This window comes from Wolffia australiana, chromosome 15 (assembly GCF_029677425.1).
Source record: "Wolffia australiana isolate 7733 chromosome 15, ASM2967742v1".
Classification (NCBI taxonomy): domain Eukaryota; kingdom Viridiplantae; phylum Streptophyta; class Magnoliopsida; order Alismatales; family Araceae; genus Wolffia; species Wolffia australiana.
Genome location: NC_135849.1, coordinates 4,512,531 through 4,539,889, shown reverse-complemented (window position 1 = coordinate 4,539,889; position 27,359 = coordinate 4,512,531). Strand labels below are relative to the sequence as shown.

The window sequence follows — 27,359 nt, the reverse complement described above, 5'->3', positions numbered from 1 at the left end:
TTCATTTTGAGTTTTACAAAACTCATTCTAAAAAAGAGTAAAAATATTCTTAACTGGGGTAAAGGTAATATATCTTTGTAAGTCGTTTCTTATACTAAGCGCGAAGTTACTTACATTGATATGCATGTTGAACGACCTTAATGTTTGTGACTTAGTTGCAGAGTTGTACTTAGTTAATTTAGGTTAGTTCTGATTATTAATAACACACAATTTAGGAAACATTCATATTTTTAATGATAAAGTCTTACACATTTTATGTAAGACTTTTTTTAATTGCAATTTTCTATGCAAGCAACTGTTTCAAAGTTATGATGCATTTTAATTACTGTCTAAGCATATAACTGTTATTTATTTAATATTATTTCATTATTTTATAACATCACTCAGGATTAGTAAACAGTTTTTTACTGTGTGATTAACAATATTAAAAAGGTATCACAATGGCGTCCTCAATAATAGCATTAATACACTGGATAGGATATATCCCTTTATGTATTTTGTTTCACATTCATGAGTATAACCTGAAAAACTATAAGAAACTAATCCAACAAGAAATCAATTTTTTTAAAAATCTATACACACAAGCTGCCATCATTCAGAAACATGTTTTAATTTTGAAATAAAATAGAAAAAGCCAAGGAATATATGCCATCTTCAAAGTGCCTCGATTAAGTTCCCCTCTGACAACTGAGCTTTAAGATTTTACACATGGCTCTCTAGGTGAAACCAATTGTTTAAGCCTTATCTTCTTTGAAAATATCCTAGAAGTTGCCAGTTTTATGTCCCCAAAATACCCTAGATATGTGCTTTCACACAAACAAGTTGCACTAGTCTGATGAATTCAAATATGTAGCGATAATATGTGTTTTATGATTGATATTACTATTTATATCAAGAATATGTACAAAGATAATCACTTAATCATGTTAAAAATGAATTAAAACTGAAATTTTTAATTGGTCCTAATTAACGGGGTTTAACAATTTATGAACTAACCCCACTTGATTCCCTTGAGTCAAGTGGTTTATTCGCTAGATGATTTCCTTGGAGCTTCATTTGTAACAGGACTTGGTAATTTGGAATACTAATGGTAAGGAAGAGAGGGACCTAAAGCACAATAAAGTCCGATATGGAGCAGGCCCAATTAGGATCCCAAAGGAGCTTAAGCCTAGTCAAAGGAGATGCCTATTTTCAGGTTTTTCAGATTTTAGTGAAAATATAGTTAAAAAGAATTCATTTGGTGAAAATTTAGTGTAAGGAGTTTTTAATCAAAAGATGTTTAATTTTGAATTTTCAGAATTTTTCTGGAATTTATTGAATATTTTCTAAGAGTTTTTCCGGTTAAATTCACAAAAGGGGCCACATTAATGACTGGCCTGACGTGGCGGGGGAACGTACATTGCATGCAATGTAAGCGCGTAGGGGCAGAGTTGGAGCTAATGGGCACAAGTGTGTGCACATGTGTACGCACATGTGTGCGCATATGAGAGGAGCAGGGGGCGCATGTGCATAAATTTCAAATAGTAAACATATGCCTCACTTTTTCTAATCACAACTATCTTGAAAACTTTCTGTATGGGATTAACTCCATTTGCAGCAATGCATGATGTGGCAGCATTAGTTCCATTGGATCAGGATCGCAAAGGGAAGCTCACCTCTTCATCTTTTATTTTTTCTGCAGATCAAAGTAGCACACCGATTGGACGGTCCATGACTTATCCAATCATATGGGAAGCAAAATCCAAGAGCCAGAAAAGAATATGGACTTGAAGAGGGGGATCCGGCGACCAGAAAAGAACCCACATTTGAAGAGGAGGATCCGATGGCCAGAAAAGAACCCACACTTAAAGAGGAAGATCTGGCGCTTGAAATCAATCCCAATGTTGATTATCATATGATCCAATGACTGAGGATTGATCCGATCATCAAAAAAAAGAAAATGGCCTAAAAAATTCATAATAAAATCAAACAAATGCCTTAAAAAGGAAATTGAGGCATTTCCAAAGGACTATAACTTCTCATTTTGGAGGAGTGTGGTTGAAATTTGTTTTGGCAGTTTCCTCTCTTCCCACTTTTCCAATGGATTGGTGGACCCTATAAATAGAGGTGCAGAAGTCCAAAAATGGCTTGTACTCTTTTTGTCTTTCTCCATTTCGGATTCCTTGTGAAACACAGGCTTTGGATTGTTAATTTAGGTGTTTTCTTCTTTCTAAAGTGAGTTACTTCTCCCTTGATCTACATTCGTGTCTGGTGCAGCATGCTAAGGTACCAAGTGCAATATACATGCTCATGAAGGAAGATTAGTGATAGGGAGCATCACCAAAGGAGGAGGTAAGTCCTAAACATTTATTTATGATTTCATTTCATTTCTTCCATATTATCCATCCATTCCGTTTTTGAACCCTATGAGTAAGGACTAAAAGTTTATACCTTTCATTAGTAATAAGGGTTTTCATAGGAAACCCTTACTAGGATTTCTTCATCCAATTCATTCCTCTCATTTTATCCTTACTCCATGATTTTAATACCACTAATCTATGTTATAATTCATAATTCTTATGAATAACAATTAAGACCTTATACATATAAATTAATTTAGTAAAAATCACAATATACATCTAGTATCTCTTCTTTCCACGCTCTCTCATCGTAACGGCATTCTTAATCATCAATATGTTCTAAATATCAATCTTAATCACAAAGCCTTATCTATTGTTTGTCCCTTAATCACAAATTTATATCATTAAATAAGTGAATTAGGGTTAATTATATATTCTATTGCATAAGTCTCATAATTACACATCAACTAGGTTAACCACCCAAATTTTGGCTTATTGCTAGCCTTCTAACTTAATTAACTATTTCATCATATAGATTAATTAATATCATATCAATTTAATCCAATCAATAGGCAGAGTCTTGAACCCGTGGAGTGCCAAGCTACACCTCGTGCTCTAGAAGATACAAAGGACTATGTATTGAAGCACTCAGGAAACCTGTTCAACAATAGTTATCGTGTATGTATAGTCCCCATCCACTTGATGCTCCTAGCATGACTTAGCATATGGTCAACTGTCAAACCCTAATTGATCATCCGAGTTCGTACTGATGTGTTCGAAAATCATTGAAGAACGCTTTTCCTAATACTTCACTGCCTTGGCCAAGGACTTCATTGCATCAACTTCCTTGAGCTGTCACCTATTATACCAAGGGTGGACGATCCCATCTTGACCACTCAATCATCTTAATGAACTTGTTGATGCACCCAAACTACAATTGTTTAGAATCCCATATCTAGATACTCATAGGTCTTAGTCAAAGTACAACTATCCGTCCATAGGATGTCTTCAGTGTCTTAGGTCCAAGGAACACTTACACAAGTGTGATGTGAATCAACCTAGTTGACAGTTTGGAACAATGCCATTCATATTTTTTTATGGATCAATTCAGTGAAATCTTTCCAGTGAAATCAATTCAGTTTGGAACTATACATCCTTCGTGTGTCCACACTAATGGCTAGGACACCGACAACACTCATCATATGAGTGAGGCTAGATAATGCTTATCTATCTGGGTACTTCGATGTCCTTATGAAGTATTTGTTGGATAGGAACATTTAGAACACATGCATAAAGACTAGTAATCCCTGTATTATGATCTCATTATAATTCACTAAGTTCTATCATGTATTCATGGGCTTCATGATAACCATCACACATGCACTATTGCAAATATGTTCAATCAATGAACATGGGATGAGCTATGGAATGTGTTATTGGCTTGCAGGCTACAGATATTTCCATCAGAAAGTCCATCTAATCAACCTTTGCTTTGCTTTTTTTGTTCATTAGGTACTCAAAGCTGAATGATCATAAAATATAACTATGTTACTACCTAGAAAATATGATCGAAATTTAGCCAACGATGTTTGTAGAATCGATGCTTTCACTAGAGTCTCCTTTATCTGAATAAATTCATGTTTTCCTGCATCCGTAATTTCCAAATTCACATTAGCCAATGTTGTTTTTAGCATACGTTTGCCAATAAGACAGTTAATGGTTTGGATATATTACGAAACTCTTTGATGAATGGTATGTAGAAGCCTGCATGGCTGATGAACCCTCCAAGTTCCCTGGTGTTCATAGGAAGTGGAAGGGTTTGGACCACCTCCATTTTGCCTTTGTCCACTTCTAACCGACAGCTTGTGACCTGGTGCGCCAGTACTATTCCCTTGTGGGCAGTAAAGTTGGATTTTCCAATTGAGCGCCGACCATATATGTACACATATCTGTAAAACCTTTTTCTAAATTTTCCGAGCATGCACCTAAATTTTGATCAGAATCAGAAAACTCATCCATGAAAATTTCTTGCAACTCCAGTTAATTTTGAAAAAAAGGCAGTCATGCATCTTTGAAATATATCTGGTGCATTACATATTTCAAATGCCATTCTCCTACATGCAAAAGTTCCAAGTGGGCTAGTAAAAGTAGTATTTTCTTGATCTTCAAGGTTAATATCTATTTGATTACATCCTGAACATCTTTCTGGAAAACATAAACACTTTTATCATGCTAATTTCTCCAAAATACATATTAAAGGAGGGAAATGGATAATGGTCCTTTTTAGTGACTGCATTCATTCATCTATAATCAATACATATTCTCCATATAGATGGAAGGGTCATAGGAATTTATTCCCCTTGATCATTTATGGTTACAATGATTAATATTCCTTTGGGATTACATGCACAAGACTCATCCAAGGACCATCAGAAATAAAGTAATTAAATACATCTTGTAACCATTTAAATATTTTTTCTAACTACATCCTACATGATAATATTTTATTTCATATGAGATTCTCTAGTGGGTTTAGCATTTTCATCAGTAAAAATTTTATGCCCACATGTGGATGCATTAACTCCTTAGATATAAAATGGACCATGTAAAGACAAATATATAGTTTCTAAGCATATTGAGTAATTTATTCTCCTGATTCAATGACAACGATGAAGTATTGGTAACCAAAAGGTCATTGTATAATCCTAAAATGCATTTGCTAAAAGCGATGTAACAGTTTCAAATTAAATCTTTGCGTCAAGAGAATAAAACATAATTTTCAATAAACATTTATTTGTCAGAAAGCTGTTGAGATGATGCAAATAAATAACTGTAATTAATGTCCTCAAAAGTATATAAAACTATATCTTTAGAAGAGTTTTTCAGGATATTTTGTCAATTTAGATATATTAATTTCAACTTTATCTTTTCCAACATTAAGGTCTGCTATTTCCTTTCCCAAACTGTGCTTGTCCTAGCTATAACCAAGAAGGGTTTACCTTAAATGATAGGAGCATTTTAAATATATTCTATCAGTGTCAGATCAGGAATAATGAAATTAAATGGGAAATAATGGCATTCTATTTTAATGAGAATATATTCCAATAACGCATAAGGTTATCCAAAAATGTAAAGGATTTAAATCTGAATCTGTTGGCATGTTATTTCTAGGATACTCACAATCTCTGGGCTTTGAGGTAGTTTGTGCTGCAGTTCTATTCATCTTGGACCTGTTAATGGTCATAACTTTTCATGCTATGGGAAGTATACTTCCATGGGATCAGTGCTAGAATAACGATGGTAAAGCATAATATTGATACGAGAAGAGTGAGATAAATTGAGTGATTTAAACTATGGATGTGTGTGTAAATCACAAATAACTTTTAAGATTTTTTAACTTTTAAACCATTCAATCATTATTTTGAGCTTCTTTTTGCCCAAATTAAGTGTGTTTGAAATTTCATGATTAGGAACTCGTAGGTCAAAGCCAAAGTAAAACTATCCATCGGTAAAACATCTTTTGTGTCTCAAGTCTAAGGACACCTTACACAACTGTGATATGAATCAACATGAGTGACAATTTTGTACAATACCATCCAGGAAATATCATATAGAAAAATTCAGTAAAATCTTTCCACCAAAGAGCACCCAGTTTCTATCCATAGTGTCTCTACACTAATGGCTTTGGAACTGACCATACTCATCATCATATGAATGAGACAAGATAGTACTATTCTATCAGTATAGTTTGATGTTTTTCTTGAGTATTGTCTAAATAATAGTATTAAGAGAAAATCATTAAGGACTAATCTCCATATCATGATATCATCAAAATTTACTAAGTTGGATCATCTATTCATTGGCTTCAATATAAGCATCACACATGCACTATAATGAATACACTGTATTAACGTACATGACACGATATGGAATGCCTGATTGGCTTGTGGGCCACATATTTAGATTACATTCATCGATAAATTCATCCATCCATCTGGTTGATAAGGTGAGGCACGAAAAATACTATCAGAGACATCTCTGAACTTGTTTCCTAGAATTGTAGGCTAAGTGAAAGTGAGTGAGTTGGAGATCCATTGAGGTGTTATTGATGTTCTTGTTTTGTTGAATGGAGGTAATGGAGATCAGGAGAAGGATAATTGAATATCCAGACTGTCAGGGTGCTTTTGAGCTATAGGAACCAATGGTGCGTTTGGACTGCAGAAATGATTGCAGAAATAAAGAAAACTAATCATGCATGGTTGGGGAATAGAAGACAGCTTGCAAGATCTTGGTAGGTGCGAGAGAAGAGTCACATGGTTTTCAAATTCTCCACTCTTATTCATTTGTCACACATATCTAAGTTTTTTTTTGGCACCCCAACGAGATAACTCAATTTCTTCCGAAAAAATGAAGCTAAAGCTTTAAATATTTAAATATTATTGACCTCTACTGATTTGGTAAGTACTACAAGAACATCATGGGGTATACTTCTGGCCTGTACCGCCAAGATCTGCTGATCACGAAAGTATAAACTAGGTCAGAAGGAGGCAACATATATTCTTGAGAAAGGGTCTGCTACTAAATGCTCCCACTCATGCCTATCTTTAATTAATATATATTTATATGTAAAATTTATGAATTGCTATAATATAGCTCTTTATGTTTACCCTCTTTTTTATGTAGATAAAATTCCAAAGTGATCAGTGCAAACAAATATTTTACTACCTAATACATAAGAACAATTTGTTTCTGAAGGAAATGTGATTTATAACAATTCCCTTTTTGTGGTAAAATAATTGACCTCCATTATCCCCAAGGCGTTGCTATCATAATAAATGGCCACAAACTTGTAGGAAGCTTGGGTTATATCCAAGAAAAGTTGAGCTAAAATTCTGAGTGCATGGTTAAAATTTTATGGAACTTTCATATCACATATGATGAAGTTAACGGGGAGAAAACAATTTTCTAGCTTCACAATCATCTCCTCTAGCCTTCCATAAGATTGTTGATAACACATAAATTATTGGTTATTTCTGGGAAAGGTACGCCTGTTTATGCATTAAAATACGTATAAATGCATGCTATCAACTGTCAATTTATTAAACCTATTTTCAGAGTGATATTCTGATTTTTGTGGAGTTAGTTGTAATTTTAAGGATTTTTTTGACATTATATTCTTAAACAACTTAATTATCTGACTTGGAATATATTTTTGTAAATTTTATTAACTTATATTCACTGAGATATGAATTTTCTAATTCAGAATATATATATACATATTTATTTATTTATACTGAATAATTTATTTCATAATGTTTTATTTATATATTATTTTCAACTTAAAAATGTAAGTGCCATGTGTTGCCATTAAATAATCGAATGACAACCAATCTAGAGTATGAATTAGCGGCACTAAGAATTTAAAAGATTTAAAATTATGGCATCGTAAATGATGATGCGATATGCACAAATAATTATTTGACACTATATTTATTTGTTACTCGTAGGGCCAATGTGGACCAACAGAAAAAAACGTGATTGAAATTGAGTAAATCCCATCCATATACTGAGAAAACATAGTAATAACGACAAATCATAAATGTCCAAAATGGCAGCAGTACAGGTGGTGCGTACATGTACCACTGCAAATGATTATAGTGAGAGATAAACACTCATAAAAAATGCGGAAATAGGTGCCACATCAAAAAATGATTGGGGAATATTTCCTTTTTTCACAGATGTGAATGTCATGCGTCGTCATGTCATTTATTTGAAATCAACAGGAAAAAGAATATTGGAATGTGGCACACAATGACGTGATAACACACAACTTATCAGCTTAATTCTATGAAATTTACCTATTGTTTTTCATTTAAATAATCAAATATGCATGGTATCAAGCGTAATAGGATTAAATCTATTTTTAGATTGGCATTCTGATTTGTATTAGTTTTGATAAAAAATTTAATGATTTTCTGACATCGTATCCTTTACAAACTTAGTTTCACGATTCAGAATATAATATTTGAATTTTTTTATTATATATTCATAGAGATATGAAGTTTCTCATTCGATATAAATATTCATTTTATTTTTATAAATTTGTATTTATTGCATAATAATTGATTAATCTTATTTTCAATTTTATAATGTGCTGCCATGTGTCGCAAATGAATTCACCAAATGGTGATGAATCAAACACTTCAGAATGATTAGCTGCACTAATCATTACAAAAAACAGAATTTATGGTATTGCAGATTACGCTGCCACAATGTGCCCATCATTAGCTGAAATACTAATGCAATTTTTCTTTTCAAGGTGACGTGGACCAATGAAAAAATAAGGGGTAAATTGTAATAATTACGATCTGAGAATCGAGGGAAAAAATAATTAAATAATGGGAAAAGTAAGTCAATAATTGCTTTAGTACATGTGGCGCACATGTTACCCCCACAATTGATTAAAAATATATGAATGATGAGGCGGCACGCCGAAACACATTCCATGTCCAATTATAATCAATGCATCTTATATTTTTTCTGATGTGAATGATGACCACCAGTGCATCATTCATTAAAAAAAGGAAAAAAGAGAAGAATATTCTATGATGTGGCGCCTAGTGACATGATGCCATGTCATGCAGTAATGGAATATGCAAAAGGTGTTTCTTGTCATTTTCCCCTGCATGTACTCACGGCAATTTTAGAATTGCACAAATGCGTGAGATGAGGGGATCAAAATCATTGCAGATATTTGAAGATTGGATAGCTCAACCATAAAGGGAAAAAGAGAAAGCATCAGAGGGGATGACGACGGGAGAAGAAAAATGAAGGGCTAGGATTGCTCCAAGTTCAATACACGATATCTGATGATCCACAGGTCTGATTGAGCAGAAATTATCAGGGTTGTTTAGTCTCACACTCCTATATCTATCCATACCATCCGATCTATAAATAATGGTCTGGATCACTTAAAAATTATCCTTACACTTGCTTCCTACTCATGTGGGCTGATTGAAAGATAGTGAGATTCTTAGATCCATCTTGTATGTTCTTGGTGTCGTCTATGAGTGGGAAGATGCAACACAGAAGATGGCAAGCTTACCCACTCACAAATTTTCATGATCCTAGTGCAACAAAAGGATCATTGGTAAGCATCGTTGCCTTACCTTTTTGTTTCTCGACATTATCCTTAGCTTGGATCAATTTCTCTAACACATCTTGCCATTATATCACCTCTATGCATTCTCCAAATCACATATTATTATCTTCATGTTGTCATCTTATGATCAATTTCCTCATCAATTATCACTATTTCAGTGTCTCATTCACTCTGCCATCTTGAACCCTAATGATCACTATCTACTAACTATCCTCAACTTAATATCGCTATCTCGCCTCACATTTTCTTGTCACTTGATTATGTGATTAGTACGTATCTCATCTCATCTCAATAATCACCATATGAATACTATTAGTACTTAATCACTGTTCCTTATGGAGAAGATCCGTACTCACTACTAGCTAAGATTACTAAGTGAGTACACATTTATATTTTTATTGAATAATCTCACAAATACCAATAAAAAGTTCAAATACCAATATTTTTCCCAAGATTTCATTTAATTAATGGAGCTCCTAGATCCATTCTCTTTTTAGAAATTCACTTTTAGATAACTGAATTATCTTTTGCTCCCTCAAAAGGATTGCCAATATTTTTTTGAAAATTTAGAATAAGAACATAATGTCTTGATAGTATCTACCAAAAGGTTTGTGATATCTACTTCCTCAAAAATGAAAGTAAGTATAACTAGGATGAACTTGAGATGGTTTTAGAGCTTGAAGGAATGGAATTTAATTCACATTATCTTTTGGATTTGACTCAACTGCTTTCAATTGCATCTTATGTAGGTTCATTATCCCTATTATCATCATCTTCATCATTATTTCTAGTTATGGTTTAAAAGTTACTTCTCACTTTCATTAGGTATTTCCTATCTAAGTTGAAACTTATAAACAAATGCGCATGCCACTGTCAATTGTGAGTTTCTTCCATAATTAGAATTAAAAATTTGAATTGCATCTCTGATAACACCCTGAATTCAGTATTTATTTCAAAAAATTAGCTTAATTTTATGCACTTAAAGAGTTAAAATGGGGTTTTTATCATATATTACATGTTAACTAAAATTTCCAAGTGAGTTATGATTTTCTGTAATTTTCTGTAAATTTTATGAATTTTCTGGAATTTATTTAAGCTTGGAATATTTTTTAAAATTAAAATGGTAGGTTTAATACTTAATTTTGATGTTAATTAATGTGGGTACAAATTACTGAATTTTGTAGAATTTTCTAGGATTTAATTGGAATTTTTTGGGAGTTTATTCGAGGAAGAAATAAATTTTTAAATAGGAAAAGGATATATTTCTATGGAAAATATGACTTTTTAAGCAATTTCTAATTTCAAAGGGGTTTTTCTTAAATTGTTGCTGCTATTATGCCCTTAAAACAGCTCTCGGTTGTGGTTGTAAGCAACTAAAATATTTACCGGGTTTGATTGCAATTAATAAGGATTTTTATTTAATGTTTTCAGTAAAAGTGTAGGAGAGAGAGCGAAAAGGATATATACATAAATAGTTTTTGGCTGGCGTCACCTTGCGCATGCGTATTTAATCAAGGGCTCTTTTGAAAATTCAAGGCCATTCTCTCTCGGGAGGTAAGCTCACCTTCCGGCTGTGCATGCAAAGTGCATGCACGTGAGGTTACGTGGCACTTTTTGAGTGGTTTAATTTATAAAGAGCGTGCAGGTACGTGCAAATCGCTATGTGTCATGTTGTATTTTATTGTTTTTTCTTTATTTTTTATTCCAGGACACGTGGCACTACAAAATTGAACCCAATTTTTAACATTGAAATGAGTCGGCCAATCAGGGAACGACACGACATTGTGTGTATGAATTAAATTAAATAAATGGAAATTGAACCAATGTCTTTGATTGGTAGATTGTCATTCATTAATAACTTTTGATCCTGAAGTTCGATTGAGATGGTTTTTTTATGGATTTTCTCATCTTTACCCCCTCTTTCTATCTGTATGGTTGGATCATTCAGATCAATCCTACATTGATAGATAAAAATTAATTACTAAATGGGGGTAAAATGGTAATTTTTACCATGTAATCCAAAAATAAAAAACAAATTTGGAGAGGAAGGGGTCATTCTGGAGGTGGCTCTATCACAGAGAGGAGCTTCATCCTGGATCAATTCTATTAGGTGCTTTCTATTTCATTGTAGTTGCTTTTCAATGTAATTTGGATTATGTGTTAGTTAATCTTGTGATTATTCTTCTTGATCTTGGTCTGTATTTTCTAAATCGCTTGGCTTGAGCAGAATGTACATTAAGTAAAAACACATCAAAAGTTTAATTTCTAGCAGATATTAAATTGCCTTTTGTTATCTAATAGTTTAGTAATTTTTGAATTACCAAGCCTTCAAAACCAACAAATACCAATCAATTTTTCTTCTTAATCCCCCTAATTGACTCCTTTGATCTTTTAAATTGGAGCAAAGAATTCAATTTAGAGCTCCCTATTTCTTCCATTCTTCTCATCTCTTCTACCCCCCTTTCTAAATTCATCATCTAATTAGGGTGGTTGGATCTTCTTTGAAAATCAAATTAACTATAGTTAGGGTCATATTATATACACAGATCACAATTGAAATTCCTTATTAGCTTCCCTTGGACGATACCTCTACTTATCATTATAGATCTTAAGTGAAGGTTTTATAAATTCTATTGTAGAAGCTAAAATTAACAACGAAAAGGGATTATAAAATTTAAAAATTCACCCCTATTTTTGGCTTACCAATCTCTAGGTTAATTGTAAACGTGCAAGAGAACACATTTGTTGGATTTTATGCAAATTTGGGTTGGACATCTATCTTAATTATAACTAAACAAATTCGATCGCCTGCCCAACGTTTATTTGGCGCTATAAAAATGCATTTTTTTGTTTTATGATTTTATTGAGTACTAATTTCAAAGAGAAAATGACTAACAATGATAAATGTGATACTTGGATAATTTATAAATGCTATAACATATAGATATTTATGAAAATATTTGTTGAGATTTTTTTCTATCTTTTTTATATATTTAAGGACTTAAATATATTATTTTAGCTCTCTGGTATGCATTTGGTGGTGGCAGTAAGAAGCAACAGGCAGCAAGTTCCTAGTGTTAAGCCCTTGAATTGGCTGGCCTGGCCTTGGTTGGTCCACTCTGGTAGCACCATCTAGTGTGGTCACAACTGGTTGAACCGCTGTTTAGGGCCTCATCCTCTTCTGATTGGGTAAATACAAGTCCATAACGGAAGTGCCCTATGGACCGGTGGGCATGCCACTCCTCGTGGATAGATTAAATTCAAAAGGGCGCACCAATGGCCGGCATGCAACACTCAAAACCCACTCAATCACTTTTGAGCAGAGGTAGACAGAAAACCCTAATTTTGAATGGGTTAAAAATTTGTTGTTTGCCTTTTAGAAAGCTAAACTACACATCTGGTCGGATCTACAGAGATAAAGGGAAGGATTTGAGAGGAAAACGTTGTCAAAATGAAGAGACAGAAAGATGAAGTGGACAAATGGTGTAGGAGATGTTGGGATCTTTTTGGTTTTCTTAATAAAACTTTGGGGCAATAAAATAGAGACATGGATGAAGATTAGAGAGAAAGAGGAGATTCTAGAGAGAGAAATAAGGGCAAACAAGTGTTTAGAGAGAGAAAATGGTGGAGTGAAGGGGAAAATAGATAAAAAATAGGATGAAGATAGAGATCTAAGCTCCTATAACATTAACACATAGCTTGAGCGCTGTATGTTTCCTTTAGAGTTGTATTCTTCTAGTCTGCCAGAATAAGGGGGTTTTTCAATCCAAAAAATAGAAGAGATTGAACACAAACTTCAAAAATCTAAGAACAAGGTTAAACAAACTGGAACCTAGATAATGTCTTCTTCTGGTGGCCAACCCTGCTCAAGCAATTCCATAGTGAGAGAAATGAGTGGGTTATTAAGCATTTATATTTATGGGATAACTAGTAAAATACCCCTTCAGAGTTTTCTATTATCTTTCATTGCAATTTTTGTCACTTTTTTGTATTGGTCGAGGGATTCTCCTTCAATTGGTGTGCCCGCTGCTAAGAAGTGATTCAAGGCAGAACGAGTCGATTAAAACATCGACCAGACTCATATCATGACTCCGTTGAAATCTCAAAATCTCAATCGACCTCTTAAAGGCCACCCAATAAATTAGCTCCAATAAATGGTCCAGCTGATTGATAATGTATCATTTAAATCCTGTAAACAGATGCGCACATGAAAATAGAAATTTGTCTTCTTTAATAAATTTCCTGACTTCAATGATGTCAAGAAGAGCTAGCTAAAAATGCTTCTAATGTGCTGCAACTGAAAATTTTAAATGATGTATTAAGATTCAGTTAATTCTGGTAATATTTGATAAAGTCAAGGTTGATGAGTCTAAAATAATATGAAATATATGTAAATAACACTTTTTAGGGTTAAATTACACCGAACTCCCTATTTTAGCTGCAGTTAATTATAGCTAGAACCCATACTCATCTTTTTAGTTGTTTTAATATACTTATTTTTCAAACATTGGCCTTGAGATCCCTCTAGATCGTGGGGTTTATCATGAGAAAATTTAAATGCTTTAAGATCCTTCTATATATTCACTAGTCAGACGCCGACTTCAAGTAACATAACACATCATCTTTATCATGCTATAACATCATAAGCATATGATGCTGTACCTAATGATAAATACTATGACATATCTAAATGTTTTCCGCAGATAATACTCTTAAGAATATTTAATGACGACATATTAAAAAGAAGAGCTGGTTTAGGTAATTGAGTTCTACATTCCCTGGTTCATCAGGTTTCCGGGGCCTGAAAGTATGCTGGTCAATTAAAATTATCCCACTGTTATTCTACCCAATAATGAAATAATTCGTATTCTGTGCAGGGGAGTCAGACAATTGAGTTGTAGTGTAGGTTAATTGAAAACAATCACTCACCTCATGAGGCAGAAGCGCCCGTCCTAACAGACCACAAGGTTGAGATGAGGGCCGGCACCTTCGGCCTAGAGTTCCAGCAGGCCGTGGTGAAGGAAGAAAATTGAAGATCTTGAAGAAGGATAAAGAATTCTTAAACTAACTATCATATGAACAACAAAAGCAATCACAGCACAGAACCAATCACTAATTATTAGTCTCTCATCTTCCCCGATAACTAAGTTGTTTCTTTCATAAGGTAACTGGTCCCAACGCCTCTGACTTAGCTGCCGTTGCGTGAAAGCCATGGCAACGGACTTTTCAGTATGGATGCAGTTCGCCCTGAGAATTGAGACCACACCCTCTTCAGGGAGATTACCAGTGAACGTGGGGCAAAAATAAAAGATCTTACATGTTGATTCTTCAATCAGCATCTCGTTAAATTTCGCATTAATTTGAATAGCGCCACCCCATCGATCACGGCAACGTACTCGTAGCCATCATTTCCACACCTAACAAAATTGTTATTAGACATGTTTTTCTCAACGACATGTTATTGCCAAAACGTCCCAACAAAATTGGGGATATGTTGTTTTAGTATGTTTGAGAACAAGCACAAGACGCCATGGCATAATGTGCGACGCTGTACTTCCATGGAAAACATCAAGGGCAACAGAGGGGTTTCATCTCCCTTTCCTCTCCTCCCCTTCGCTCTATTCAGTTTATTGCTCAAGGACTTATCATTTTATTAGGTAGCCTAATCCTTGCTCTTCTTGATATTTTCATATTTATGACACCCGTCCATTTATTCGCATCGAAGACGTTTCAGTAAGGATCTGGCTCTGTGGATGACACCACATGTTCAATAATAGCACTGGTCCCTAAGGAAAAGTGGTACAAACTCACATGGATGGGAAAAGCCAACTTTCATGTCATATTTTTCATTCATATATCCATATATTTTTTATAAATCTGGAACTATCATGGGACAATTAGGCGGGAAGAAAGGATGCTTGACATTAGGCTCAAAGCGGTACTATCTCGTATCACTCTCTTTACCTTCCTATCACTCTCTGTCCGTCTCTCTATCTTTCTCTCTCTCTGTATGTCTCTCTATTTCTCTCTCTGTCTCTGTCTCTCTCTCTCTGTCTATCTCTCTATTTCTCTCTCTGTCTCTGTCTCTCTGTCTCTGTCTTTCTCTCTCTCTATATATATGTATATCTCTTTTCGTTGTTGATTGGCCGACAGAAGGAAGCACTTGGTAAGGTACGATCAACGCCCGCCGTCGGATTCTGTCTGACCTGAAGATCAAAGGCCACAAAACTACTATTTGATCTCAACGTCAACGGAGATGGCCGGTAACAATTGCCTAGCGGAGACAAAAAACATTTATTTCAAAGAAACAACTCCCACGTTCTGGACATTGTGCAAACCCAGAGTTAAATAAGAAAGAAGACGGAAAGCAATGCCTCTCTTTTCTTCAAATTCGACGATTTTACCCATATCTCAAGAAAGCAAGTCACGGAAATAATTCGAGCATTCTGTGTACTTAAAATCAGTTAGCCCTCTAAGTAAATACATTCAAGAAGCTATTCAGCGTAAGCTTATTTCAATTTTCGATGAAGGTAGAGTACATAGAAAAAAGCCGTCTTCTGTCAACGTACAAGTCAAAAAAATTAACCACTCTGTTCTCAACGCATAATAATCCAAAAATTTATCAAGCATTAATGGATAAAGAAAACGATGATAGAGACTGTGGGCGATAGAGACGGAGATCAAGTAGGAGATAACGAGACATAAAGAAAGCGGCAGAGTAAAAGATAAAGGAGAAATGGAGGATATGAGAGAGAAACAGACATGCGTAGGGCATTTATAACCAGCGGTTGGCTTCTACGAAGACGGAAAACAGAAGGAAGCAAAGAGAGGAACAGAACGGAAGGAGTGAATTTCAGATGGAGAATGGTAGGATCAGCGAGAAGGATCACGAGCCAGTAAGCCCAGCAGGAAGATTCTTCCTCCGCCCAGAGATGGACTGCATGATATATTGCATCGTCGCCTTTGAGAAACCAGTCAGCGTGCCGTCCATCAAGGCCGAATTCCAACGAACATTTCTTCACTACTACCCTCGTCTCAAATGCCTCCAGGTCAGGCCTAATCGCCTATCTCTCCTCCTCTTATTCCGATTGTGCAGAAAGGGTGAGAGGCAGTTTTCTTTCTCTTTCTCTTTATCTTGTCTATTATCTAGAATTTCTCGACTTCTTCTTCTTGCAGGAAAGAGACGCCAAAGGTCGGGAGATTTGGCGCCCGTCTCCTACCTTTAATATAGACGATCACGTAATCGTCGTCGGAGACGAAGAGGATGGCGGGGGCGGCGAGATCGTAGTAGAAGACTACGTTGCGTCGTTCGCTGTTTCGTCGCCGCTGGGGAGAGAAAAGCCACTGTGGGAGATCCACGTTATTCCTAGCCAGCGCACTGTCTTGTTTCGGCTGCACCACTCCCTTAGCGATGGCACAGCGCTCATGTCCTTGTTTCTTGCTTCCTGCGAGCGCGCTGACGACCCATCGCGGCCCATAACACTGCCCGGAGGTCTACGGCGGGATGAAGGAAAGCCTTCAGTCTTGAAACTTCTCTGGATGTTGTTGAAAGTGGTATTTTTCACCGTATTGTTTGTTCTAGATTTCCTTCTTCATGCCTCTTGGGTGAAGGATGAGCCCAACCCAATATCCGGAGGGCTGGTGTTGAGCTCTGGCCGCGCAAGCTTTGCTCCGTCACCTTCCAAATGGACGACATCAAGGCCGTAAAAAATAAGATGAACGCTGTAAGTGTAAAGATCATGGATTGTTTTTGTTTTAAATTTCACATCTATATTTGAATTACTCTAAACTTAAACATGAGTAAATTAGAATTATGGGTCTTTTATGTAGAAATACAACCCCCTGAGGGTTAAATTGATTATGTTAAATCGGGTTCAGTTAAAGGACAACTGATAAGGTGCCCTGTTTATGAGGGATTCCGTATTCTCGAATAGGAACAAACAAGATAATAGTATTTTGCCTTGAAATATTAGAGAAATGGATGTCGAAAACTCATTTTCGTTAGATCCTTTGTTCCATTTTCATCTTATACTTCAATATCCTTCTTAAATTTAAATTCACAACCATGTTTTTAATGATAATACAATCATTTTGCCTCTGTGGTATGCTCTTAGCAACAAAAAATCGAAACAACATCAGAGAAACAATGTGGCTTTTCGAGAAGTGGGGATGTATATCGTCAATTTGGATGTTATTACTGATTTGGTTTTTCTGACATGGCAGACAATTAATGACGTAATGCTTGGGATAATAACGAGTGGGCTAGCAAAATATTTCAAAATCATGTCTCCTAAAGGTACAAGACCTGTCTGTTGAGCCATAAGTTCCCATTGCTGCTTCATGTGCCTGTCCATTCTTACGATGAAATGTTTTCTATGTTGACGAAGATAAAAGAAACAAATTTCGCATTACTGGGTTGTCAATGGTTGACATCAGACGAACTCCGGGCATACAGGTGAGAAAATTTAATTTTCATTTTCTTAATGAGAAAAAACTCAATTTTCTAATGTTTGGACTAATGATTTGGGCTGAATTTAGTAAAAAATTTGTCACTTTTTCTGCCTCTAATCAATATACATAATAATCTTTTTATGCTCTAGAAATGTTGTCCTGATTTTAACTTTCGTTTACAATTGAGCCCACACGACTTTAGAGCTTTACAACCTTTATACTTCTAATGTATACTATCCCAAGTAGTCTACATGAACAGTTTTTAATAAAATGTTTTCTTACATTAACTAAAAGTAAAATAACCAGATAGTTTTTAAACAGATCTTCTGGATATTGTGAGCACCTCATCCCCAAAATGTTTAATTTATTACCTGATCAGTCAAATTTACACTTACTAGTAGTTTTATTAGTTCATTATCGTCTTTCAATGATAATTTATTAATTAAAATTTTAATGCGCAAACCAGGATTTTTTCAGCAAGATTAAAGACGGAACAGCAGAATGGGGAAACAGATTTGGTTATGTTATCCTACCTCTTTGCTTCGATAGAAGCATTAGTAATTCACTAGAGTATGTGAAACAGGCCAAGGCCATCCTTGGTCAGAAGAAGCAATCCTTGGAAGCAAAATTCACTTATCATGGCGGTTCTCTAATTATGTCTTTTCTAGGCCTAAAGGTATTAATTCTGATCTGGATCCATAGTGAAATGAAATTATTCAATTATTTCTTTGATCCAAATTCACACATCACATTGGTTTAGATGGAACCTAAATTATTTTAATTTTTTTACAGTTGGCAAGCAAATTGAATTATAGAGTGGTTTGCAACACAAGCTTTTCATTTTCAAATGTTGTGGGTCCTAGTGAAATGATTATGTTCGCGAAGAATCCCATACTTTCCCTCAGAGTAACAACTACTACTTTGCCTCATGTGAGTGTTTCTATGAATTTTCTTTTCTACAATAGTCAAAATAGGAGACTGTTTTAACAATATGATTTTTTTTCAGGCCTTTATAAGCCACTTCATAAGCTACAATGGCAAGGCATCTATGCAGCTTATGGTAACAAAAGATATCATACATGATCCTGAAATTCTTGCGAAGTGCTTCTGCGACTCCCTCAATGAAATGAAGTCCTCTTGTGACACTCAATAATTATTATAACATATTATTATCCATCCATTATTGTCATTGAATCGTAGAACAAATTAAAATGATGATAGGAAAGAAAACCCCTTCCAAGGAAATTCTTATATTACATCCTATTATTTCAAATATGACATTTTGCCTTTTTTCCCAAGGTTTTTATTTTATGCTCACATGAGGATTTAGGATTAGCATATATATTAAGAAAAAAATATATTGATGCATTAATATATCTTGTATTAATATATATTATTTTATTTAACGTTTTTAAAACTTTTATTTTCTCTCTCATGTGTGATAAAGGTAAACAATAAATTATTTACTGTTGTGACACATCATATGAAACTTTTATTTAGTAATATTTACAGTTACATGTGCCTTCATTCTTCACATTATCTATGTTTTTCACCTTTCAATCTGCACTTTTTTTTGCACTCACTGGAAATTATTATACGTTTTATTGGTCAGACAGTGGTGATCAGCATACTTATGGAGTAATGCCACCTTGAAAACATATAATATGCCATGAAAGAAATTGGCATCGTCTATTGATGATATAACTACACATAAAATCTTACTACTTAAGTAATTAGTTTAGTAATTATATATTAATTAAAATAAATGAAATATAAAGAATAAAGTAATGAATATTTAACATATGGCAGGACAACACTAGAAGCATTTCAAATCCAATAATAATTCGCTTGTCTTGTGAAAGAGCATGGTTGATACTCATACTCATTAAATGAGTTATCTAGGGCAAATGACTGAATAATATTTTACAAAAATATTAGACCCAAAATTTCCACTCACACATTAATGTGAACTCTTTTTTATTTGAATTATGTTATTGGAATAAAATTATTTCTGAGTTGGAGTAATCAAAATATAAAATTTACGAGTCCATAGTATGATCCACTTAAAAGTAATACTAAATATACTTTTTTTCATGGAGAAACTTAGAATACAAAATATAATTACTTTTTATGTTTTACCAATATAACGATACATCTTTTATTTACATGTAACCAAAGCCTAACAATATCTTTTATCTAATGACCAGGTATCCATCTGAAAAAAGAACACAATTCTACTTCCAAATTTGATGTCCCTTAGGAATGGCCGCAATTTACTGTTGAAATAGGGGGCTAGATTGAAGAATAACAAGTTGACGACAAATAAAAAATGATTAATATATATATATATATATATATATATATATTCCTTAGTAGTAAGTTAGTTTTGTGAAATGATTCTCCAGGAAAGAAATTATACTGTTTAAAGGTGTAAACAATTTGTAATCTTAGACGATCAAAAGCTATTATTAAAATGTGTAAAAGTAATAATGTAGCGCCAAGAAAACTTTAATAGTTATAAGTTTAATATAATCTTCATAAGAACTTGAAAGTTCATAAAAAAAATTATTGAATTATAAAATGTTAAATGCATTACTGTCATTATTTTATATTAGCTGATTCTAATAATGTAAAAATCATATTATAAAATTCACAAATTTGAATTATTAAAATTATAATGCCACTTTAGATGCATACTGTCTACGCAGTTAAAGGGAAATTACAGTAAGAGAAATTACCAATGACTTGAAACACCTTTAAGAATATCTGAAGCACTGATTTTTCCAGAAATATGAAATGCATTTCATTTTGAGTTTTACAAAACTCATTCTAAAAAAGAGTAAAAATATTCTTAACTGGGGTAAAGGTAATATATCTTTGTAAGTCGTTTCTTATACTAAGCGCTGGTTACTTACATTGATATGCATGTTGAACGACCTTAATGTTTGTGACTTAGTTGCAGAGTTGTACTTAGTTAATTTAGGTTAGTTCTGATTATTAATAACACACAATTTAGGAAACATTCATATTTTTAATGATAAAGTCTTACACATTTTATGTAAGACTTTTTTTAATTGCAATTTTCTATGCAAGCAACTGTTTCAAAGTTATGATGCATTTTAATTACTGTCTAAGCATATAACTGTTATTTATTTAATCTTATTTCATTATTTTATAACATCACTCAGGATTAGTAAACAGTTTTTTACTGTGTGATTAACAATATTAAAAAGGTATCACAATGGCGTCCTCAATAATAGCATTAATACACTGGATAGGATATATCCCTTTATGTATTTTGTTTCACATTCATGAGTATAACCTGAAAAACTATAAGAAACTAATCCAACAAGAAATCAATTTTTTTAAAAATCTATACACACAAGCTGCCATCATTCAGAAACATGTTTTAATTTTGAAATAAAATAGAAAAAGCCAAGGAATATATGCCATCTTCAAAGTGCCTCGATTAAGTTCCCCTCTGACAACTGAGCTTTAAGATTTTACACATGGCTCTCTAGGTGAAACCAATTGTTTAAGCCTTATCTTCTTTGAAAATATCCTAGAAGTTGCCAGTTTTATGTCCCCAAAATACCCTAGATATGTGCTTTCACACAAACAAGTTGCACTAGTCTGATGAATTCAAATATGTAGCGATAATATGTGTTTTATGATTGATATTACTATTTATATCAAGAATATGTACAAAGATAATCACTTAATCATGTTAAAAATGAATTAAAACTGAAATTTTTAATTGGTCCTAATTAACGGGGTTTAACAATTTATGAACTAACCCCACTTGATTCCCTTGAGTCAAGTGGTTTATTCGCTAGATGATTTCCTTGGAGCTTCATTTGTAACAGGACTTGGTAATTTGGAATACTAATGGTAAGGAAGAGAGGGACCTAAAGCACAATAAAGTCCGATATGGAGCAGGCCCAATTAGGATCCCAAAGGAGCTTAAGCCTAGTCAAAGGAGATGCCTATTTTCAGGTTTTTCAGATTTTAGTGAAAATATAGTTAAAAAGAATTCATTTGGTGAAAATTTAGTGTAAGGAGTTTTTAATCAAAAGATGTTTAATTTTGAATTTTCAGAATTTTTCTGGAATTTATTGAATATTTTCTAAGAGTTTTTCCGGTTAAATTCACAAAAGGGGCCACATTAATGACTGGCCTGACGTGGCGGGGGAACGTACATTGCATGCAATGTAAGCGCGTAGGGGCAGAGTTGGAGCTAATGGGCACAAGTGTGTGCACATGTGTACGCACATGTGTGCGCATATGAGAGGAGCAGGGGGCGCATGTGCATAAATTTCAAATAGTAAACATATGCCTCACTTTTTCTAATCACAACTATCTTGAAAACTTTCTGTATGGGATTAACTCCATTTGCAGCAATGCATGATGTGGCAGCATTAGTTCCATTGGATCAGGATCGCAAAGGGAAGCTCACCTCTTCATCTTTTATTTTTTCTGCAGATCAAAGTAGCACACCGATTGGACGGTCCATGACTTATCCAATCATATGGGAAGCAAAATCCAAGAGCCAGAAAAGAATATGGACTTGAAGAGGGGGATCCGGCGACCAGAAAAGAACCCACATTTGAAGAGGAGGATCCGATGGCCAGAAAAGAACCCACACTTAAAGAGGAAGATCTGGCGCTTGAAATCAATCCCAATGTTGATTATCATATGATCCAATGACTGAGGATTGATCCGATCATCAAAAAAAAGAAAATGGCCTAAAAAATTCATAATAAAATCAAACAAATGCCTTAAAAAGGAAATTGAGGCATTTCCAAAGGACTATAACTTCTCATTTTGGAGGAGTGTGGTTGAAATTTGTTTTGGCAGTTTCCTCTCTTCCCACTTTTCCAATGGATTGGTGGACCCTATAAATAGAGGTGCAGAAGTCCAAAAATGGCTTGTACTCTTTTTGTCTTTCTCCATTTCGGATTCCTTGTGAAACACAGGCTTTGGATTGTTAATTTAGGTGTTTTCTTCTTTCTAAAGTGAGTTACTTCCCTCCCTTGATCTACATTCGTGTCTGGTGCAGCATGCTAAGGTACCAAGTGCAATATACATGCTCATGAAGGAAGATTAGTGATAGGGAGCATCACCAAAGGAGGAGGTAAGTCCTAAACATTTATTTATGATTTCATTTCATTTCTTCCATATTATCCATCCATTCCGTTTTTGAACCCTATGAGTAAGGACTAAAAGTTTATACCTTTCATTAGTAATAAGGGTTTTCATAGGAAACCCTTACTAGGATTTCTTCATCCAATTCATTCCTCTCATTTTATCCTTACTCCATGATTTTAATACCACCCTAATCTATGTTATAATTCATAATTCTTATGAATAACAATTAAGACCTTATACATATAAATTAATTTAGTAAAAATCACAATATACATCTAGTATCTCTTCTTTCCACGCTCTCTCATCGTAACGGCATTCTTAATCATCAATATGTTCTAAATATCAATCTTAATCACAAAGCCTTATCTATTGTTTGTCCCCTTAATCACAAATTTATATCATTAAATAAGTGAATTAGGGTTAATTATATATTCTATTGCATAAGTCTCATAATTACACATCAACTAGGTTAACCACCCAAATTTTGGCTTATTGCTAGCCTTCTAACTTAATTAACTATTTCATCATATAGATTAATTAATATCATATCAATTTAATCCAATCAATAGGCAGAGTCTTGAACCCGTGGAGTGCCAAGCTACACCTCGTGCTCTAGAAGATACAAAGGACTATGTATTGAAGCACTCAGGAAACCTGTTCAACAATAGTTATCGTGTATGTATAGTCCCCATCCACTTGATGCTCCTAGCATGACTTAGCATATGGTCAACTGTCAAACCCTAATTGATCATCCGAGTTCGTACTGATGTGTTCGAAAATCATTGAAGAACGCTTTTCCTAATACTTCACTGCCTTGGCCAAGGACTTCATTGCATCAACTTCCTTGAGCTGTCACCTATTATACCAAGGGTGGACGATCCCATCTTGACCACTCAATCATCTTAATGAACTTGTTGATGCACCCAAACTACAATTGTTTAGAATCCCATATCTAGATACTCATAGGTCTTAGTCAAAGTACAACTATCCGTCCATAGGATGTCTTCAGTGTCTTAGGTCCAAGGAACACTTACACAAGTGTGATGTGAATCAACCTAGTTGACAGTTTGGAACAATGCCATTCATATTTTTTTATGGATCAATTCAGTGAAATCTTTCCAGTGAAATCAATTCAGTTTGGAACTATACATCCTTCGTGTGTCCACACTAATGGCTAGGACACCGACAACACTCATCATATGAGTGAGGCTAGATAATGCTTATCTATCTGGGTACTTCGATGTCCTTATGAAGTATTTGTTGGATAGGAACATTTAGAACACATGCATAAAGACTAGTAATCCCTGTATTATGATCTCATTATAATTCACTAAGTTCTATCATGTATTCATGGGCTTCATGATAACCATCACACATGCACTATTGCAAATATGTTCAATCAATGAACATGGGATGAGCTATGGAATGTGTTATTGGCTTGCAGGCTACAGATATTTCCATCAGAAAGTCCATCTAATCAACCTTTGCTTTGCTTTTTTTGTTCATTAGGTACTCAAAGCTGAATGATCATAAAATATAACTATGTTACTACCTAGAAAATATGATCGAAATTTAGCCAACGATGTTTGTAGAATCGATGCTTTCACTAGAGTCTCCTTTATCTGAATAAATTCATGTTTTCCTGCATCCGTAATTTCCAAATTCACATTAGCCAATGTTGTTTTTAGCATACGTTTGCCAATAAGACAGTTAATGGTTTGGATATATTACGAAACTCTTTGATGAATGGTATGTAGAAGCCTGCATGGCTGATGAACCCTCCAAGTTCCCTGGTGTTCATAGGAAGTGGAAGGGTTTGGACCACCTCCATTTTGCCTTTGTCCACTTCTAACCGACAGCTTGTGACCTGGTGCGCCAGTACTATTCCCTTGTGGGCAGTAAAGTTGGATTTTCCAATTGAGCGCCGACCATATATGTACACATATCTGTAAAACCTTTTTCTAAATTTTCCGAGCATGCACCTAAATTTTGATCAGAATCAGAAAACTCATCCATGAAAATTTCTTGCAACTCCAGTTAATTTTGAAAAAAAGGCAGTCATGCATCTTTGAAATATATCTGGTGCATTACATATTTCAAATGCCATTCTCCTACATGCAAAAGTTCCAAGTGGGCTAGTAAAAGTAGTATTTTCTTGATCTTCAAGGTTAATATCTATTTGATTACATCCTGAACATCTTTCTGGAAAACATAAACACTTTTATCATGCTAATTTCTCCAAAATACATATTAAAGGAGGGAAATGGATAATGGTCCTTTTTAGTGACTGCATTCATTCATCTATAATCAATACATATTCTCCATATAGATGGAAGGGTCATAGGAATTTATTCCCCTTGATCATTTATGGTTACAATGATTAATATTCCTTTGGGATTACATGCACAAGACTCATCCAAGGACCATCAGAAATAAAGTAATTAAATACATCTTGTAACCATTTAAATATTTTTTCTAACTACATCCTACATGATAATATTTTATTTCATATGAGATTCTCTAGTGGGTTTAGCATTTTCATCAGTAAAAATTTTATGCCCACATGTGGATGCATTAACTCCTTAGATATAAAAAATGGACCATGTAAAGACAAATATATAGTTTCTAAGCATATTGAGTAATTTATTCTCCTGATTCAATGACAACGATGAAGTATTGGTAACCAAAAGGTCATTGTATAATCCTAAAAATGCATTTGCTAAAAGCGATGTAACAGTTTCAAATTAAATCTTTGCGTCAAGAGAATAAAACATAATTTTCAATAAACATTTATTTGTCAGAAAGCTGTTGAGATGATGCAAATAAATAACTGTAATTAATGTCCTCAAAAGTATATAAAACTATATCTTTAGAAGAGTTTTTCAGGATATTTTGTCAATTTAGATATATTAATTTCAACTTTATCTTTTCCAACATTAAGGTCTGCTATTTCCTTTCCCAAACTGTGCTTGTCCTAGCTATAACCAAGAAGGGTTTACCTTAAATGATAGGAGCATTTTAAATATATTCTATCAGTGTCAGATCAGGAATAATGAAATTAAATGGGAAATAATGGCATTCTATTTTAATGAGAATATATTCCAATAACGCATAAGGTTATCCAAAAATGTAAAGGATTTAAATCTGAATCTGTTGGCATGTTATTTCTAGGATACTCACAATCTCTGGGCTTTGAGGTAGTTTGTGCTGCAGTTCTATTCATCTTGGACCTGTTAATGGTCATAACTTTTTCATGCTATGGGAAGTATACTTCCATGGGATCAGTGCTAGAATAACGATGGTAAAGCATAATATTGATACGAGAAGAGTGAGATAAATTGAGTGATTTAAACTATGGATGTGTGTGTAAATCACAAATAACTTTTAAGATTTTTTAACTTTTAAACCATTCAATCATTATTTTGAGCTTCTTTTTTTTTGCCCAAATTAAGTGTGTTTGAAATTTCATGATTAGGAACTCGTAGGTCAAAGCCAAAGTAAAACTATCCATCGGTAAAACATCTTTTGTGTCTCAAGTCTAAGGACACCTTACACAACTGTGATATGAATCAACATGAGTGACAATTTTGTACAATACCATCCAGGAAATATCATATAGAAAAATTCAGTAAAATCTTTCCACCAAAGAGCACCCAGTTTCTATCCATAGTGTCTCTACACTAATGGCTTTGGAACTGACCATACTCATCATCATATGAATGAGACAAGATAGTACTATTCTATCAGTATAGTTTGATGTTTTTCTTGAGTATTGTCTAAATAATAGTATTAAGAGAAAATCATTAAGGACTAATCTCCATATCATGATATCATCAAAATTTACTAAGTTGGATCATCTATTCATTGGCTTCAATATAAGCATCACACATGCACTATAATGAATACACTGTATTAACGTACATGACACGATATGGAATGCCTGATTGGCTTGTGGGCCACATATTTAGATTACATTCATCGATAAATTCATCCATCCATCTGGTTGATAAGGTGAGGCACGAAAAATACTATCAGAGACATCTCTGAACTTGTTTCCTAGAATTGTAGGCTAAGTGAAAGTGAGTGAGTTGGAGATCCATTGAGGTGTTATTGATGTTCTTGTTTTGTTGAATGGAGGTAATGGAGATCAGGAGAAGGATAATTGAATATCCAGACTGTCAGGGTGCTTTTGAGCTATAGGAACCAATGGTGCGTTTGGACTGCAGAAATGATTGCAGAAATAAAGAAAACTAATCATG

The 27,359-nt window shown here is 34.2% G+C and overlaps 2 protein-coding genes across 3 annotated transcripts; both read left to right on the top strand.

The window, feature by feature from the left end:
• Positions 1–16,260: 16,260 nt before the first annotated feature.
• On the top strand, positions 16,261–19,130 carry LOC144713217 (wax ester synthase/diacylglycerol acyltransferase 6-like). Of its 2 annotated transcripts, none has more exons than XM_078587739.1 (7): positions 16,261–16,550; positions 16,678–17,225; positions 17,725–17,797; positions 17,889–17,956; positions 18,419–18,628; positions 18,745–18,882; positions 18,959–19,130. In XM_078587739.1, exons 2-7 carry the CDS (start codon positions 17,187–17,189, stop codon positions 19,103–19,105), a joined length of 675 nt encoding a protein of 224 aa, XP_078443865.1. In that variant the 5' UTR covers positions 16,261–16,550; positions 16,678–17,186; the 3' UTR covers positions 19,106–19,130. The 2 variants fall into 2 exon arrangements, with proteins under 2 accessions (XP_078443865.1, XP_078443866.1); XM_078587740.1 differs by having other exon boundaries at positions 16,261–16,602.
• On the top strand, positions 16,359–17,117 carry LOC144712623 (wax ester synthase/diacylglycerol acyltransferase 9-like). The gene is made up of 3 exons (XM_078586897.1): positions 16,359–16,550; positions 16,678–17,042; positions 17,084–17,117. The coding sequence occupies exons 1-3, from the start codon at positions 16,359–16,361 to the stop codon at positions 17,115–17,117; spliced, it is 591 nt and encodes a 196-aa protein (XP_078443023.1).
• Positions 19,131–27,359: the final 8,229 nt, after the last annotated feature.